General features: G+C 51.2%; 1 protein-coding gene across 11 annotated transcripts in view; it reads left to right on the forward strand.

Annotated features, from left to right (window-relative positions):
* LOC106573836 (kinesin-like protein KIF1A) overlaps window positions 1-20,046 on the forward strand; it is a 160,854-nt gene that overhangs the window by 95,598 nt on the left and 45,210 nt on the right. For 7 of the 11 annotated variants that reach the window (XM_045697444.2, XM_082962789.1, XM_082962787.1 and 4 more), the window contains exon 25: window positions 7,004-7,300. The exons of the other annotated variants lie outside the window; for them this stretch is intronic. In XM_045697444.2, the coding sequence (XP_045553400.1) occupies window positions 7,004-7,300 (297 nt within the window). The remainder of the gene's footprint in view (window positions 1-7,003; window positions 7,301-20,046) is intronic. 11 annotated transcript variants of the gene reach the window in all.

Raw genomic sequence — 20,046 nt, forward strand, 5'->3', positions numbered from 1 at the left:
CAACATTACCACAACACTACCGCAACATTACCACAACACTACCACAACATTACCAGAACACTACTACCACAACACTACCACAACCACTACCACAACACTAACACTACTGCAACATTACCACAACACTACCAGAACACTACTACCACAACATTACCACTACCACAACACTACCACAACACTACCGCAACATTACCACAACACTACCACAACATTACCACAACACTACCACAACACTACCACTACCACAACACAACCACAACATTACCACAACACAACCACAACATTACCACAACACTACCACAACATTACCACTACCAGAACACTACCACAACATTGCCAGAACACTACTACCACAACACTACCACAACACTACCGCAACATTACCACAAAACTACCACAACACTACCACAACATTGCCACAACACTACCACAACACTACCAGAACACTACCACAACATTACCACTACCACAACACTACCACAACATTGCCACAACACTACCGCAACATTACCACAACACTACCACAACATTACCACAACACTACCACTACCACAACACTACCACAACACAACCACAACTTTACCACAACCACAACATTACCACAACACTACCACAACATTACCGCAACATTACCACAACACTACCACAACACTACCACAACATTACCAGAACACTACTACCACAACACTACCACAACCACTACCACAACACTAACACTACTGCAACATTACCACAACACTACCAGAACACTACTACCACAACATTACCACTACCACAACACTACCACAACACTACCGCAACATTACCACAACACTACCACAACATTACCACAACACTACCACAACACTACCACTACCACAACACTACCACAACACAACCACAACATTACCACAACACAACCACAACATTACCACAACACTACCACAACATTACCACTACCACAACACTACCGCAACATTACCACAACACTACCACAACATTACCACAACACTACCGCAACATTACCACAACACTACCACAACACTACCAGAACATTACCACAACCACAACACTACCACAACACTACCGCAACATTACCACAACACTACCAGAACACTACCACAACATTGCCAGAACACTACTACCACAACACTACCACAACACTACCGCAACATTACCACAAAACTACCACAACACTACCACTACCACAACACAACCACAACACAACCACAACACTACCACAACACTACCACTACCACAACACTACCACAACACAACCACAACATTACCACAACACTACCACAACACTACCACAATCGCAACACTACAACAACACTACCAGAACACAACCACAACATTACCAGAACACTACTACCACAACACTACCACAACACTACCACTACCGCAACACTACCGCAACACTACCGCAACACTACCACAACATTACCACAACACTACCACAACACTACCACAACACTACCACAACACAACCGCAACACTACCACAACACTACCACAACACTACCACACCACTGCCAGAACACTACCACAACCACAACACTACCACAACACTACCAGAACACTACCACAACCACAACACTACCACAACACTACCAGACCACTACCACAACATTACCACAACACTACCACAACCACAACACTACCACTACCACAACACAACCACAACACAACCACAACACTACCACAACACTACCACTACCACAACACTACCACAACACAACCACAACATTACCACAACACTACCACAACACTACCACAATCGCAACACTACAACAACACTACCAGAACATTACCACAACCACAACACTACCACAACACTACCCAACATACCACAACACTACCAGAACACACCACAACATTACCACAACACTACCCACAACACTACCACAACACTACCGCAACATTACCACAACACTACCACAACACTACCACAACATTACCATACCACTACCACAACACTACCACAACACAACCACAACTTTACCACAACCACAACATTACCACAACACTACCACAACATTACCACAACACTACCGCAACATTACCACAACACTACCACAACACTACCACAACACTACCACAACATTACCAGAATACTACTACCACAACACTACCACAACCACTACCACAACACTACCACTACCACAACACTACCACAACACAACCACAACGTTACCACAACACAACCACAACATTACCACAACACTACCACAACATTAACACAACACTACCGCAACATTACCACAACACTACCACAACATTACCACAACACTACCACAACACTACCACAACACTACCACAACACTACCACAACACTGCCACAACATTACCACAACACAACCACAACATTACCACAACACTACCACAACATTACCACAACACTACCACAACATTACCACAACACTACCACAACACTACCGCAACATTACCACAACACTACCAGAACACTACCATAACATTACCAGAACATTACCACAACACTACCACAACATTACCACTACCACAACACTACCGCAACATTACCACAACACTACCACAACATTACCACAACACTACCGCAACATTACCACAACATTACCACAACACTACCGCAACACTACCGCAACACTACCGCAACATTACCACAACACAACCGCAACACTACCGCAACACTACCACAACACTACCACAACATTACCACAACACTACCGCAACATTACCACAACACTACCACAACACTACCACAACATTACCAGAACATTACCACAACACTACCGCAACATTACCACAACACTACCAGAACACTACCATAACATTACCAGAACATTACCACAACACTACCACAACATTACCACTACCACAACACTACCGCAACATTACCACAACACTACCACAACATTACCACAACACTACCGCAACATTACCACAACATTACCACAACACTACCGCAACACTACCGCAACACTACCGCAACATTACCACAACACAACCGCAACACTACCGCAACACTACCACAACACTACCACAACATTACCACAACACTACCGCAACATTACCACAACACTACCAGAACACTACCATAACATTACCAGAACATTACCACAACACTACCACAACATTACCACTACCACAACACTACCGCAACATTACCACAACACTACCACAACATTACCACAACACTACCGCAACATTACCACAACATTACCACAACACTACCGCAACACTACCGCAACACTACCGCAACATTACCACAACACAACCGCAACACTACCGCAACACTACCACAACATTACCACAACACTACCGCAACATTACCACAACACTACCACAACACTACCACAACATTACCAGAACATTACCACAACACTACCACAACATTACCACTACCACAACACTACCGCAACATTACCACAACATTACCACAACACTACCGCAACATTACCACAACACTACCACAACACTACCAGAACACTACCGCAACACTACCGCAACACTACCGCAACATTACCACAACACTACCACAACACTACCAGAACACTACCGCAACACTACCGCAACACTACCGCAACACTACCGCAACACTACCGCAACATTACCACAACACTACCACAACACTACCACAACACTACCACAACACAACCGCAACACTACCACAACACTACCACAACACTACCACAACACTACCACACCTCTGCCAGAACACTACCACAACCACAACACTACCACAACACTACCAGAACACTACCACAACCACAACACTACCACAACACTACCACTACCACAACACTACCACAACACAACCACAACATTACCACAACACTACCACAACACTACCACAATCGCAACACTACAACAACACTACCAGAACACAACCACAACACTACCACTACCACAACATTACCAGAACACTACTACCACAACACTACTACCACAACACTACCACTACCACAACACTACCACAACACAACCACAACATTACCACAACACAACCACAACATTACCACAACACTACCACAACATTACCACTACCGCAACACTACCGCAACATTACCACAACACTACCACAACATTACCACAACACTACCGCAACATTACCACAACACTACCACAACACTACCAGAACATTACCACAACCACAACACTACCACAACACTACCGCAACATTACCACAACACTACCAGAACACTACCACAACATTGCCAGAACACTACTACCACAACACTACCACAACACTACCGCAACATTACCACAAAACTACCACAACACTACCACAACATTGCCACAACACTACCACAACACTACCAGAACACTACCACAACATTACCACTACCACAACACTACCACAACATTGCCACAACACTACCGCAACATTACCACAACACTACCACAACATTACCACAACACTACCACTACCACAACACTACCACAACACAACCACAACTTTACCACAACCACAACATTACCACAACACTACCACAACATTACCGCAACATTACCACAACACTACCACAACACTACCACAACATTACCAGAACACTACTACCACAACACTACCACAACCACTACCACAACACTAACACTACTGCAACATTACCACAACACTACCAGAACACTACTACCACAACATTACCACTACCACAACACTACCACAACACTACCGCAACATTACCACAACACTACCACAACATTACCACAACACTACCACAACACTACCACTACCACAACACTACCACAACACAACCACAACTTTACCACAACACAACCACAACATTACCACAACACTACCACAACATTAACACAACACTACCGCAACATTACCACAACACTACCACAACATTACCACAACACTACCACAACACTACCACAACACTGCCACAACATTACCACAACACAACCACAACATTACCACAACACTACCACAACATTACCACAACACTACCACAACATTACCACAACACTACCACAACACTACCACAACATTACCACAACACTACCACAACACTACCGCAACATTACCACAACACTACCAGAACACTACCATAACATTACCAGAACATTACCAGAACACTACCACTACCACAACACTACCGCAACATTACCACAACACTACCACAACATTACCACAACACTACCGCAACATTACCACAACATTACCACAACACTACCACAACACTACCACAACACTACCGCAACACTACCACAACACTACCACAACATTACCACAACACTACCAGAACACTACCACAACATTACCAGAACATTACCACAACACTACCACAACATTACCACTACCACAACACTACCGCAACATTACCACAACACTACCACAACATTACCACAACACTACCGCAACATTACCACAACACTACCACAACATTACCACAACACTACCAGAAACAATGCAGAGGTACACTAGTGAAAATCTCATCACACATCAACCCCAACAGGTTCATAGTCCATGGTTCACATCAACTCCAACAGGTTCATAGTCCATGGTTCACATCAACCCCAACAGGTTCATAGTCCATGGTTCACATCAACCCCAACAGGTTCATAGTCCATGGTTCACATCAACCCCAACAGGTTCATAGTCCATGGTTCACATCAACCCCAACAGGTTCATAGTCCATGGTTCACATCAACCCCAACAGGTTCATAGTTCATGGTTCACATCAACCCCAACAGGTTCATAGTTCATGGTTCACATCAACCCCAACAGGTTCATAGTTCATGGTTCACATCAACCCCAACAGGTTCAGTCCATGGTTCACATCAACCCCAACAGGTTCAGTCCATGGTTCACATCAACCCCAACAGGTTCAGTCCATGGTTCACATCAACCCCAACAGGTTCAGTCCATGGTTCACATCAACCCCAACAGGTTCAGTCCATGGTTCTATAGAGCAGCATGAAGGAAACAGGGAAAGGTAGTCCGCACAGCTCAGTACGTCACTGGGGCCAAGCTTCCTGCCATCCAGGACCTCTATACCAGGTGGTGTCAGAGGAAGGCCCTAAAAATTGCCAAAGACTCCAGTCACACTAGTCATAGACTGTTATCTCTGCTACCACACGGCAAGCGGTACCGGAGCGCCAAGTCTAGGTCCAAAAAGCTCCATAACAGCTTCTATTAACAGCTCCCAGGTGGCACAGCGGTCTAAGGCACTGAATCTCAGTGCAGGAGGCGTCTACTACAGACCCTGGTTCGATTCCAGGCTGTATGACAACCGGCTGTGATTGGGAGTCCCATAGCGTCTTCCGGGTTAGGGTTTGGCCGTTATTAAGAATTTAGAGGTAATATAATTTAAAGGTAAAAAATAAAAATACCCTCAAGCCATAAGACTGCTGAACAATTAATCAAATGGCCACCCGGACTATTTACATTGACACCACCCCCACCATTTGTTTTTACACTGTTGCTACTCGCTGTTTATTATCTATGCATAATCACTTCACCCCTACCTACATGCACAAATTACCTCGACTAACCTCTGTATATAGCCTCGGTATTGTTATTTTATTTAGTGACTTAAACTTTTTTTTTAAACTTTAGTTTATTTAAACTCTATTTCTTGAACTGCATTGTTGTTTAAGGGCTTGTAAGTAAGCATTTCACGGTAAGTTCTACAACTGTTGTATTCAGCGCATGTGACTAATACAATTTGATTTGATTTAAACTCTTCTCCAGAAGTCGTTGATAGATAACTTCAGTAGATAAACCAGCTAAAACCACATCAGAGTCTTCCATGTGAACCTGAACGGACCAAGGGTCATGTTCATTAAGGGCACACTGTAGTGAAACGTTCACATGGTACCTCTTAGTTTACTTTCCATTTCGGACCATTTTCTTACATTTCGTACCTAGTGAACACGGCAGAGTTTTTCTACACGCTCCCCCCCAGCAGAACTGGTCGCCTACCTATTCCTCCAAATAGATTTAACCTACCAGTGTTTTTCTATCTGTCCTGTTGTAGGCCACTATCTAACTTACATCCCATGTTTCTGGCTGCACCCCCACCCCCTACCAGCAACCCCCTTTTCAACGTGTGCATGAGCGAGCGCATGAGTGATCCAACTCCCTCCCCCACCCTCTCCACCTCCGAGCTAACTGAGCTGGCCGACACTCGGCCGGAGGGGCGAGGAGGGGAGGAGGAGTTGGAGGCTTTGGGGGATCTGGACGATGATCTCTTTTTGGACGACCCGTGCTCGGAGCTCGATGATGATGATGATGATGATGATGATGAGGGAGAGCTGTGCCGAGGCGGCTCCAGCGAAGGCCTGGATCCCTTTTATGACCGCTCTCCGTTATTCAGTGTAGTGGGAAGGTTGGTGAGGTTTCAGGAGCATGCTGGGGGATGGAAACTAGCTCTTTCACACTGAGACACTCTGGGTCTTGCTCTGCTGCCCCAAGAGAACACACAAACTAACTTGTGCGCACACATGCACACAGGCACACACACACACACAACACCTACAAAATGTATAACACACACACACACACACACACACACACACACACACACACACACACACACACACACACACACACACACACACACACCACAGGAAATAAGGATTTAACAACAATATTAACACTGAATAGAGGATCTGTCGTTGCTTGGCAACCAAACTACACACATCCACGTTGACCTATCTTTGCTTTTACAAGTTGACATTTTCATTGTGTCTGGAAGGCCAGTCCAGTATTTTGTAGAGGGGCAACAGAACCTCGTCAGGAGGGCAGTCCAGTATTTTGTAGAGGGGCAACAGAACCTCGTCAGGAGGGCAGTCCAGTATTTTGTGAGGGGCAACAGAACCTCGTCAGGAGGGCAGTCCAGTATTTTGTAGAGGGGCAACAGAACCTCATCTGGAGGGCAGTCCAGTATTTTGTAGAGGGGCAACAGAACCTCGTCTGGAGGGCAGTCCAGTATTTTGTAGAGGGGCAACAGAACCTCGTCAGGGGGGCAGTCCAGTATTTTGTAGAGGGGCAACAGAACCTCGTCTGGAGGGCAGTCCAGTATTTTGTAGAGGGGCAACAGAACCTCGTCTGGAGGGCAGTCCAGTATTTTGTAGAGGGGCAACAGAACCTCGTCAGGAGGGCAGTCCAGTATTTTGTAGAGGGGCAACAGAACCTCGTCAGGAGGGCAGTCCAGTATTTTGCAGAGGGACAAGAGAACCTCGTCAGGAGGGCAGTCCAGTATTTTGCAGAGGGGCAAGAGAACCTCGTCTGTAGCTGTAGAACATGTTATTGGGAGTGACATAATTTTGGTTGGGAACATCCAATACAGAGATCATAAACAAGACTAAATTACCCAAGGTGTGCAGTTTGTCCTCTCGTTCAGTCCCCTTATAGTGTCACTCTACCAATGACTATAAAGCATCTGCCTCACCCTTTCTGCTCCAATCACACACCCTGGCCTCAGATCTTAGTCTCTGTCAGGTCTGGGGGATAGATGTCACCGCTAACTACCTGCCACACTACCCTTTCATCAGAGACCCTCCCTGACTATAACTATATAACTATATAAGGCCCTCCCTGACTATAACTATATAAGGCCCTCCCTGACTATAACTATATAACTATATAAGGCCCTCCCTGACTATAACTATATAACTATATAAGGCCCTCCCTGACTATAACTATATAACTATATAAGGCCCTCCCTGACTATAACTATATAACTATTTAAGGCGCTCCCTGACTATAACTATATAACTATATAAGGCCCTCCCTGACTATAACTATATAACTATATAAGGCCCTCCCTGACTATAACTATATAACTATATAAGGCCCTCCCTGACTATAACTATATAACTATATAAGGCCCTCCCTGACTATAACTATATAACTATATAAGGCCCTCCCTGACTATAACTATATAACTATATAAAGCCCTCCCTGACTATAACTATATAACTATATAAGGCCCTCCCTGACTATAACTATATAACTATATAAGGCCCTCCCTGACTATAACTATATAACTATATAAGGCCCTCCCTGACTATAACTATATAACTATATAAGGCCCTCCCTGACTATAACTATATAACTATATAAGGCCCTCCCTGACTATAACTATATAACTATATAAGGCCCTCCCTGACTATAACTATATAAGGCCCTCCCTGACTATAACTATTTAAGGCGCTCCCTGACTATAACTATATAACTATATAAGGCCCTCCCTGACTATAACTATATAACTATATAAGGCCCTCCCTGACTATAACTATATAACTATATAAGGCCCTCCCTGACTATAACTATATAACTATATAAGGCCCTCCCTGACTATAACTCTAGCTCTTAAATGCTAGCTGTTAGCTTCAGACAGCAGTCCTTGCATTTTTTTCACACACAGTTTCCAATCACAGTTCCTGTAACTATTACATGCTATAATTAAAATTTTGTCTGGTTGGTTTCACGTTGCCAAATGTAAACTCAACTAAACAATGTGTCCAATCAAGTCATTTGTTTATTGGACAAAAATGCTGAAGTTAAATCCATCTATGATTATCGGCTGACCAGGCTGGATTATCATGAAGCACCCCTTATCTTACGTTCACATAATCAGAGATATCAAGTTATGACGTAACCTGTAATACTTTTTGATTGTGTTTGATCTGGACTATATTCTCACCTGCAGCAAAGCGCACCACAGAACGAATTGAATCAGACTGAGACCACCCTTTTTTGAGCAAACCACATGTGTTGTTGAGTGTGGATTGACTTCACACCAGTCCAAGCGAAACCAACTAAGGAGGTAAATTAGTTCAGAAAAAAAACACACCAAACCATTTGGGTGTGAAAGACCCCTTAGTCTTAGTCCCTATGAGCTCTGAGGTAGACCGTACCAGCTCCCTACCAGCTCCCGACCAGCTCCCTACCAGCTCCCTACCAGCTCCCGACCAGCTCCCGACCAGCTCCCGACCAGCTCCCGACCAGCTCCCTACCAGCTCCCTACCAGCTCCCTACCAGCTCCCGACCAGCTCCCTACCAGCTCCCTACCAGCTCCCGACCAGCTCCCTACCAGCTCCCTACCAGCTCCCGACCAGCTCCCTACCAGCTCCCGACCAGCTCTCGACCAGCTCCCTACCAGCTCCCTACCAGCTCCCTACCAGCTCCCGACCAACTCCCTACCAGCTCCCTACCAGCTCCCTACCAGCTCCCTACAATGTCCCGACCAGCTCCCTACCAGCTCCCAACCTGCTCCCTAGAAGCTCCTGACCAGCTCCCTCCCAGCTCCCTACCAGCTCCCAACCAGCTCCCTACCAGCTCCCTCCCAGCTCCCTCCCAGCTCCCTACCAGCTCCCTACCAGCTCCCTACAATGTCCCGACCAGCTCCCTACCAGCTCCCTACCTGCTCCCTAGAAGCTCCCTACCAGCTCCCTAGAAGCTCCCTACCAGCTCCCTACCAGCTCCCTAGAAGCTCCCTAGCAGCTCCCTACCAGCTCCCTAGAAGCTCCCTACCAGCTCCCTACCAGCTCCCTACCAGCTCCCTACAATGTCCCGACCAGCTCCCTAGAAGCTCCCTACCTGCTCCCTAGAAGCTCCCTACCAGCTCCCTACCAGCTCCCTAGAAGCTCCCTAGCAGCTCCCTACCAGCTCCCTACAATGTCCCGACCAGCTCCCTAGAAGCTCCCTACCTGCTCCCTAGAAGCTCCCTACCAGCTCCCTACCAGCTCCCTACCAGCTCCCTACAATGTCCCGACCAGCTCCCTAGAAGCTCCCTACCTGCTCCCTACCAGCTGCCTACCAGCTCCCTAGAAGCTCCCTACCAGCTCACTACCAGCTCCCTAGAAGCTCCCTACCAACTCCCTACCAGCTCCCTACCAGCTCCCTAGAAGCTCCGTACCACCTCCCTACCAGGTCACTACCAGCTCCCAACCAGCTCCCAACCAGCTCCCAACCAGCTCCCTACCATCTCCCTACCAGCTCCCTACCAGCTCCCTACCAGGTCACTACCAGCTCCCTACCAGCTCCCTAGAAGCTCCCTAAAAGCTCCCAACCAGCTCCCTACCAGCTCCCTGCCAGGTCACTACAAGCTCCCAACCAGCTCCCTACCAGGTCACTACCAGCTCCCAACCAGCTCCCTACCAGCTCCCTACCAGCTCCCTAGCAACTCCCTACCAGCTCCCTAGAAGCTCCCTATCAGCTCCCTACCAGCTCCCACCCGCTCCTGAGAAGCTCCCTACCAGTTCCCTACCAGCTCCCTAGAAGCTCCTGATCAGTTCCCTACCAGCTCCCTACCCACTCCTGAGAAGATCCCTACCAGCTCCCAACCTGCTCCCGACCAGCTCCCTATGAGCTCTCTACCAGCTCCCTACCCACTCCTGAGAAGCTTCCGACCAGCTCCCGACCAGGTCCCGACCAGCTCCCATACCAGCTCCCTACCAGCTTCCTACAAAAACCCTTCCAGGTCCCTAGAAGTTCCCTACCAGCTCCCAACAGCTCCCTTCCAGATCCCTACCAGCTCCCGACCAGGTCCCGACCAGGTCCCGACCAGATCCCTAGAAGCTCCCTAACAGCTCCCTGCAAAATCCCTTCCAGTTCCTTACCAGCTCGCTACCAGGTCACAACAGGCTCACAACCAGCTTCCTATAAGCACCTTTGATGCTCCCTACCAGCTCCCTACCAGCTACCGACCAGCTCCCTACCAGCTCCATACAGCTCCCGACCAGCTCCCGACCAGCTCCCTACCAGCTCCCTACTGCTCCCTACCAGCTCCCGACCAGCTCCCGACCAGCTCCCTACCAGCTCCCGACCAGGTCCCGACCAGCTCCCTACCAGCTCCCTACAGCTCCCTACCAGCTCCCGACCAGCTCCCTACCAGCTCCCGACCAGCTCCCGACCAGCTCCCGACCAGCTCCTGACCAGCTCCCTACCAGCTCCCGACCAGCTCCCGACCAGCTCCCTACAGCTCCCTACCAGCACCCGATCAGCTCCCTACCAGCTCATGACCAGCTCCCGACCAGCTCGCTACAATGTCCCTACCAGGTCCCTACAACCTCCCAACCAGCTCCCTACCAGCTCCCTACCAGCTCCCAACAGCTCCCTACCAGCTCCCGACCAGCTCCTGACCAGCTCCCTACCAGCTCCCAACCAGGTCCCGACCAGCTCCCATACCAGCTCCCTACCATCTTCCTACAAAAACCTTTCCAGGTCCCTAGAAGCTCCCTACCAGCTCCCAACATCTCCCTACCAGATCCCTACCAGCTCCCGACCAGCTCCCGACCAGTTTCCAACCAGCTCCCTAGAAGCTCCCTAACAGCTCCCTGCCAAATCCCTACCAGTTCCCTACCAGCTCGCTACCAGGTCACAACCAGCTCCCAACCAGCTTCCTATAAGCTCCTTTGATGCTCCCTACCAGCTCCCGACCAGCTCCCTACCAGCTCCTGATCAGCTCCCTACCAGCTCATGACCAGCTCCCGACCAGCTCCCTACAACCTCCCAACCAGCTTCCTATAAGCTCCTTTGATGCTCCCTACCAGCTCCCTACCAGCTCCCTACCAGCTCCCAACCAGCTCCCGACCAGCTCCCATACCAGCTCCCTACCAGCTTCCTACATAAACCCTTCCAGGTCCCTAGAGGCTCCCACCAGCTCCCTAAAAGCCTACCAGATCCCTACCAGCTCCCGACCAGATCCCTACCAGCTCCCGACCAGATCCCTACCAGCTCACGACCAGGTCCCGACCAGCTGCCTAGAAGTTCCCTACCAGCTCCCGATCAGCTCCCTAACAGCTCCCGGCCAGTTCACTACCAGATCCCTACCAGCTCCCTACCAGATCCCTAGAAGCTCCTGACCAGCTCCCTACCAGCTCCCGACCAGCTCCCGACCAGCTCCCTACAGCTCCCTACCAGCACCCGATCAGCTCCCTACCAGCTCATGACCAGCTCCCGACCAGCTCCCAACAATGTCCCTACCAGGTCCCTACAACCTCCCAACCAGCTCCCTACCAGCTCCCTACCAGCTCCCAACAGCTCCCTACCAGCTCCCGACCAGCTCCTGACCAGCTCCCTACCAGCTCCCAACCAGGTCCCGACCAGCTCCCATACCAGCTCCCTACCATCTTCCTACAAAAACCTTTCCAGGTCCCTAGAAGCTCCCTACCAGCTCCCAACATCTCCCTACCAGATCCCTACCAGCTCCCGACCAGCTCCCGACCAGTTTCCGACCAGCTCCCTAGAAGCTCCCTAACAGCTCCCTGCCAAATCCCTACCAGTTCCCTACCAGCTCGCTACCAGGTCACAACCAGCTCCCAACCAGCTTCCTATAAGCTCCTTTGATGCTCCCTACCAGCTCCCGACCAGCTCCCTACCAGCTCCTGATCAGCTCCCTACCAGCTCATGACCAACTCCCTACCAGCTCCCTACCAGCTCCCTACAATGTCCCGACCAGCTCCCTACCAGCTCCCTACCTGCTCCCTAGAAGCTCCTGACCAGCTCCCTCCCAGCTCCCTACCAGCTCCCAACCAGCTCCCTACCAGCTCCCTCCCAGCTCCCTCCCAGCTCCCTACCAGCTCCCTACCAGCTCCCTACAATGTCCCGACCAGCTCCCTACCAGCTCCCTACCTGCTCCCTAGAAGCTCCCTACCAGCTCCCTAGAAGCTCCCTACCAGCTCCCTACCAGCTCCCTAGAAGCTCCCTAGCAGCTCCCTACCAGCTCCCTACCAGCTCCCTAGAAGCTCCCTACCAGCTCCCTACCAGCTCCCTACAATGTCCCGACCAGCTCCCTAGAAGCTCCCTACCTGCTCCCTAGAAGCTCCCTACCAGCTCCCTAGAAGCTCCCTAGCAGCTCCCTACCAGCTCCCTACAATGTCCCGACCAGCTCCCTAGAAGCTCCCTACCTGCTCCCTAGAAGCTCCCTACCAGCTCCCTACCAGCTCCCTACCAGCTCCCTACAATGTCCCGACCAGCTCCCTAGAAGCTCCCTACCTGCTCCCTACCAGCTGCCTACCAGCTCCCTAGAAGCTCCCTACCAGCTCACTACCAGCTCCCTAGAAGCTCCCTACCAACTCCCTACCAGCTCCCTACCAGCTCCCTAGAAGCTCCGTACCACCTCCCTACCAGGTCACTACCAGCTCCCAACCAGCTCCCAACCAGCTCCCAACCAGCTCCCTACCAGCTCCCTACCAGCTCCCTACCAGCTCCCTACCAGGTCACTACCAGCTCCCTACCAGCTCCCTAGAAGCTCCCTAAAAGCTCCCAACCAGCTCCCTACCAGCTCCCTGCCAGGTCACTACAAGCTCCCAACCAGCTCCCTACCAGGTCACTACCAGCTCCCAACCAGCTCCCTACCAGCTCCCTACCAGCTCCCTAGCAACTCCCTACCAGCTCCCTAGAAGCTCCCTATCAGCTCCCTACCAGCTCCCTACCCGCTCCTGAGAAGCTCCCTACCAGTTCCATACCAGCTCCCTAGAAGCTCCTGATCAGTTCCCTACCAGCTCCCTACCCACTCCTGAGAAGATCCCTACCAGCTCCCAACCTGCTCCCGACCAGCTCCCTATGAGCTCTCTACCAGCTCCCTACCCACTCCTGAGAAGCTTCCGACCAGCTCCCGACCAGGTCCCGACCAGCTCCCATACCAGCTCCCTACCAGCTTCCTACAAAAACCCTTCCAGGTCCCTAGAAGTTCCCTACCAGCTCCCAACAGCTCCCTTCCAGATCCCTACCAGCTCCCGACCAGGTCCCGACCAGGTCCCGACCAGATCCCTAGAAGCTCCCTAACAGCTCCCTGCAAAATCCCTTCCAGTTCCTTACCAGCTCGCTACCAGGTCACAACCAGCTCACAACCAGCTTCCTATAAGCACCTTTGATGCTCCCTACCAGCTCCCTACCAGCTACCGACCAGCTCCCTACCAGCTCCATACAGCTCCCGACCAGCTCCCGACCAGCTCCCTACCAGCTCCCTACCTGCTCCCTACCAGCTCCCGACCAGCTCCCGACCAGCTCCCTACCAGCTCCCGACCAGGTCCCGACCAGCTCCCTACCAGCTCCCTACAGCTCCCTACCAGCTCCCGACCAGCTCCCTACCAGCTCCCGACCAGCTCCCGACCAGCTCCCGACCAGCTCCTGACCAGCTCCCTACCAGCTCCCGACCAGCTCCCGACCAGCTCACTACAGCTCCCTACCAGCACCCGATCAGCTCCCTACCAGCTCATGACCAGCTCCCGACCAGCTCCCTACAATGTCCCTACCAGGTCCCTACAACCTCCCAACCAGCTCCCTACCAGCTCCCTACCAGCTCCCAACAGCTCCCTACCAGCTCCCGACCAGTTCCTGACCAGCTCCCTACCAGCTCCCAACCAGGTCCCGACCAGCTCCCATACCAGCTCCCTACCATCTTCCTACAAAAACCTTTCCAGGTCCCTAGAAGCTCCCTACCAGCTCCCAACATCTCCCTACCAGATCCCTACCAGCTCCCGACCAGCTCCCGACCAGTTTCCAACCAGCTCCCTAGAAGCTCCCTAACAGCTCCCTGCCAAATCCCTACCAGTTCCCTACCAGCTCGCTACCAGGTCACAACCAGCTCCCAACCAGCTCCCAACCAGCTTCCTATAAGCTCCTTTGATGCTCCCTACCAGCTCCCGACCAGCTCCCTACCAGCTCCTGATCAGCTCCCTACCAGCTCATGACCAGCTCCCGACCAGCTCCCTACAACCTCCCAACCAGCTTCCTATAAGCTCCTTTGATGCTCCCTACCAGCTCCCTACCAGCTCCCTACCAGCTCCCAACCAGCTCCCGACCAGCTCCCATACCAGCTCCCTACCAGCTTCCTACATAAACCCTTCCAGGTCCCTAGAGGCTCCCACCAGCTCCCTAAAAGCCTACCAGATCCCTACCAGCTCCCGACCAGATCCCTACCAGCTCCCGACCAGATCCCTACCAGCTCACGACCAGGTCCCGACCAGCTGCCTAGAAGTTCCCTACCAGCTCCCGATCAGCTCCCTAACAGCTCCCGGCCAGTTCACTACCAGATCCCTACCAGCTCCCTACCAGATCCCTAGAAGCTCCTGACCAGCTCCCTACCAGCTCCCGACCAGCTCCCGACCAGCTCCCTACAGCTCCCTACCAGCACCCGATCAGCTCCCTACCAGCTCATGACCAGCTCCCGACCAGCTCCCAACAATGTCCCTACCAGGTCCCTACAACCTCCCAACCAGCTCCCTACCAGCTCCCTACCAGCTCCCAACAGCTCCCTACCAGCTCCCGACCAGCTCCTGACCAGCTCCCTACCAGCTCCCAACCAGGTCCCGACCAGCTCCCATACCAGCTCCCTACCATCTTCCTACAAAAACCTTTCCAGGTCCCTAGAAGCTCCCTACCAGCTCCCAACATCTCCCTACCAGATCCCTACCAGCTCCCGACCAGCTCCCGACCAGTTTCTGACCAGCTCCCTAGAAGCTCCCTAACAGCTCCCTGCCAAATCCCTACCAGTTCCCTACCAGCTCGCTACCAGGTCACAACCAGCTCCCAACCAGCTTCCTATAAGCTCCTTTGATGCTCCCTACCAGCTCCCGACCAGCTCCCTACCAGCTCCTGATCAGCTCCCTACCAGCTCATGACCAGCTCCCGACCAGCTCCCTACAACCTCCCAACCAGCTTCCTATAAGCTCCTTTGATGCTCCCTACCAGCTCCCTACCAGCTCCCTACCAGCTCCCAACCAGGTCCCGACCAGCTCCCATACCAGCTCCCTACCAGCTTCCTACATAAACCCTTCCAGGTCCCTAGAGGCTCCCACCAGCTCCCTAAAAGCCTACCAGATCCCTACCAGCTCCCGACCAGATCCCTACCAGCTCCCGACCAGATCCCTACCAGCTCACGACCAGGTCCCGACCAGCTGCCTAGAAGTTCCCTACCAGCTCCCGATCAGCTCCCTAACAGCTCCCGGCCAGTTCACTACCAGATCCCTACCAGTTCCCTACCAGGTCACAACCAGCTCCCAACCAGCTTCCTATAAGCTCCTTTGATGCTCCCTACCAGCTCCCGACCAGCTCCTGATCAGCTCCCTACCAGCTCATGACCAGCTCCCGACCAGCTCCCTACAACCTCCCAACCAGCTTCCTATAAGCTCCTTTGATGCTCCCTACCAGCTCCCTACCAGCTCCCTACCAGCTCCCAACCAGGTCCCGACCAGCTCCCATACCAGCTCCCTACCAGCTTCCTACATAAACCCTTCCAGGTACATAGAGGCTCCCACCAGCTCCCTAAAAGCCTACCAGATCCCTACCAGCTCCCAACAGCTCCCTCCCAGCTCCCTCCCAGCTCCCTACCAGCTCCCGACCAGGTCCCGACCAGCTCCCTACCAGCTCCCATTCCAACTCCTTAGAAGCTCCCTACCAGCTACCTACCAGCTCCCTACCAGCTCCCTACCAGCTCCCTACAAGCACCCGACCAGCTCCTGACCAGCTCATGACCAGCTCCCAACCAGGTCCCTACAATCTCCCGACCAGCTCACCTACTAGCTCCCGACCAGGTCCCGACCAGCTCCCATACCAGCTCCCTACCAGTTTCCTACAAAAACCCTTCCAGGTCCCTAGAAGCTCCCACCAGCTCCCTAAAAGCCTACCAGATCCCTACCAGCTCCCGACCAGCTCCCGACCAGATCCCTACCAGCTCCCGATCAGCTCCCTAACAGCTCCCGACCAGATCCCTACCAGCTCCCTACCAGCTCCCTAGAAGCTCCCTAACAGCTCCCTACCAAATCCTTTCCAGTTCCCTACCAGCTACTGACCATCTCCCTACCAGCTCCCTACCAGCTCCCTAGAAGCTCCCTACCAGTTTCCTACCAGCTCGCTACCAGGTCACTACCAGCTCCCAACCTGCTCCCTAGAAGCTCCCAACCACATCTCTTCCAGCTCCCTACCAGCTCTTTAGAAGCTCCCTAGAAGCTCCCTACCAGCTCCATACCAGCTCCTTAGAAGCTCCCTAGAAGCTCCCTACCAGCTCCTAACCAGTTCCCTACCAGCTCCCTAGAAGCTCCCAACCAGTTCCCTACCAGCTCCCTAGAAGCTCCCTACCAGCTCCCTACCAGCTCCCTTGAAGCTCCCTACCAGCTCTCTACCAGCTCCCTACTAGCTCCCTAGAAGCTCCCTACCAGCTCCCTACCAGCTCCCTAGAAGCTCCCTACCAGCTCCCTACCAGCTCCCTCCCAGCTCCCTACCAGCTCCCTCCCAGCTCCCTCCCAGCTCCCTCCCAGCTCCATACCAGCTCCCTACCAGCTCCCTACCAGCTCCCTACCAGCTCCCTACCAGGTCCCTCCCAGATCCCTACCAGCTCCCTCCCAGCTCCCTAGACGCTCCCTACCAGCTCCCTACCAGCTCCCTCCCAGCTCCCTCCCAGCTCCCTACCAGCTCCCTCCCAGATCCCTACCAGCTCCCTACCAGCTCCCTACCAGCTCCCTACCAGCTCCCTCCCAGATCCCTACCAGCTCCCTCCCAGCTCCCTACCAGCTCCCTCCCAGATCCCTACCAGCTCCCTACCAGCTCCCTCCCAGCTCCCTCCCAGCTCCCTACCAGCTCCCACCCAGATCCCTCCCAGCTCCCTACAGCTCCCTCCCAGCTCCCTCCCAGATCCCTCCCAGCTCCCTCCCAGCTCCCTCCCAGATCCCTCCCAGCTCCCTACAGCTCCCTCCCAGCTCCCTACCAGCTCCCTACCAGCTCTCTACCAGCTCCCTACCAGCTCCGTAGAAGCCAAACTGCCCTTTCATGAATTACGCAATCAGAGGCACTCCCTAATAATTCTAGCTGTTAGCACTCCAGCTCACGTTAATCCAGCTGCATCAGACAGCGCTCCTTGCCTCGGTTCTCAGGGAGAAATGTCATCAGTGGTAACTACCAGCCACACTGCTCTTTTCATGAATAAGGCTTCTTCTTTAACTGTCATTCGTCAAACAGTAACAAAATCTATATAAGTCCACAATGTCAACAAATATCTAAATAAATTGGTAGACATTTTGGGGCTTTTATTCTTGTCTTTATCATTTTCATACTTTTGAATCTCATCAGAAATGACTTGGTCTTGTGAGCATTTACCTTCAACTGTTTCTTACTTTCACATCGGGGCTTGATCTAGGCTACACAGATCACATTGGGGCTTGATCGAGGCTACACAGATCACATCGGGGCTTGACATCCTTCTTGATGATGACTCTGCCCCCGTACACATCCATGCCACTTTTGCTTTAGTTGTAATCCAAGCAAAGTTGTTGCTTAACGAATGCTTGAGGTGTGTCTCTTTTTGTATGTCCTAAAAAGAAAAAAAAAATATATATATTTACATTTTTTTAATAAGGAGACCATCATCTTAAACACTGACATGTCTCATATATCTTCTGACGTCTGTTCATGCATAAAGCAGACGGCAGCCACTCATGGCTAGATGTCCTTGCCATGTCATGAACGTTCTCTTGATCGTAAGTAGAAACGAATCATCAAATGATTCATCAAACGATTCATGTGAAACAACTGATTCAGGAAGTGATTCAGGAAGACTCAATATCTCAATGATGAAAGAGCTGGTTTCTACTGCAGCTGTCTCTTTTAGGCATGCCAGAGCACAATATTCTTTATTTTGAGCGTATATATTTTTATTTTTATTATTTTTTTTTAATGGGAATTGGCTCCCCTTCTCTATGCACAAATCAGCACTCCACTCCTCGTGGGAGCGGCAGATTTCGTGTTTATGGTGTCATCCCTTTTTCCCCGTCGTAACACATTTCAAGCTGTTGGCTGTTGGTTCAAGCTTTTAGCCATGTTCCGTTTCATGATGATTTCTGCTCGATTTGTTTTTGATTAATTTGAGTCAAGAAAGGCCTTTTTTTGTCCCCGAGCATGCCTTCTTTACACCTCACCAATCTAGTCGTTTGCCTCCCCTTTTCTACCACTCCTTTACCCCTTAAATGTCTACCCGCCCCATTGGTTCTAGGGAAGTGTGGTCCTCGACTGCAAGACTAATTTGTAGGCCTACAGTATGTTACAGAGTATAGGAGCTAACCCTACAGCCTGTTGCAGAGTATAGGAGCTAACGAGAGAGAGAGAGAGAGAGAGAGAGAGAGCGAGAGC

This window comes from Salmo salar, chromosome 16 (assembly GCF_965601325.2).
Source record: "Salmo salar chromosome 16, fSalSal1, whole genome shotgun sequence".
NCBI lineage: Eukaryota > Metazoa > Chordata > Actinopteri > Salmoniformes > Salmonidae > Salmo > Salmo salar.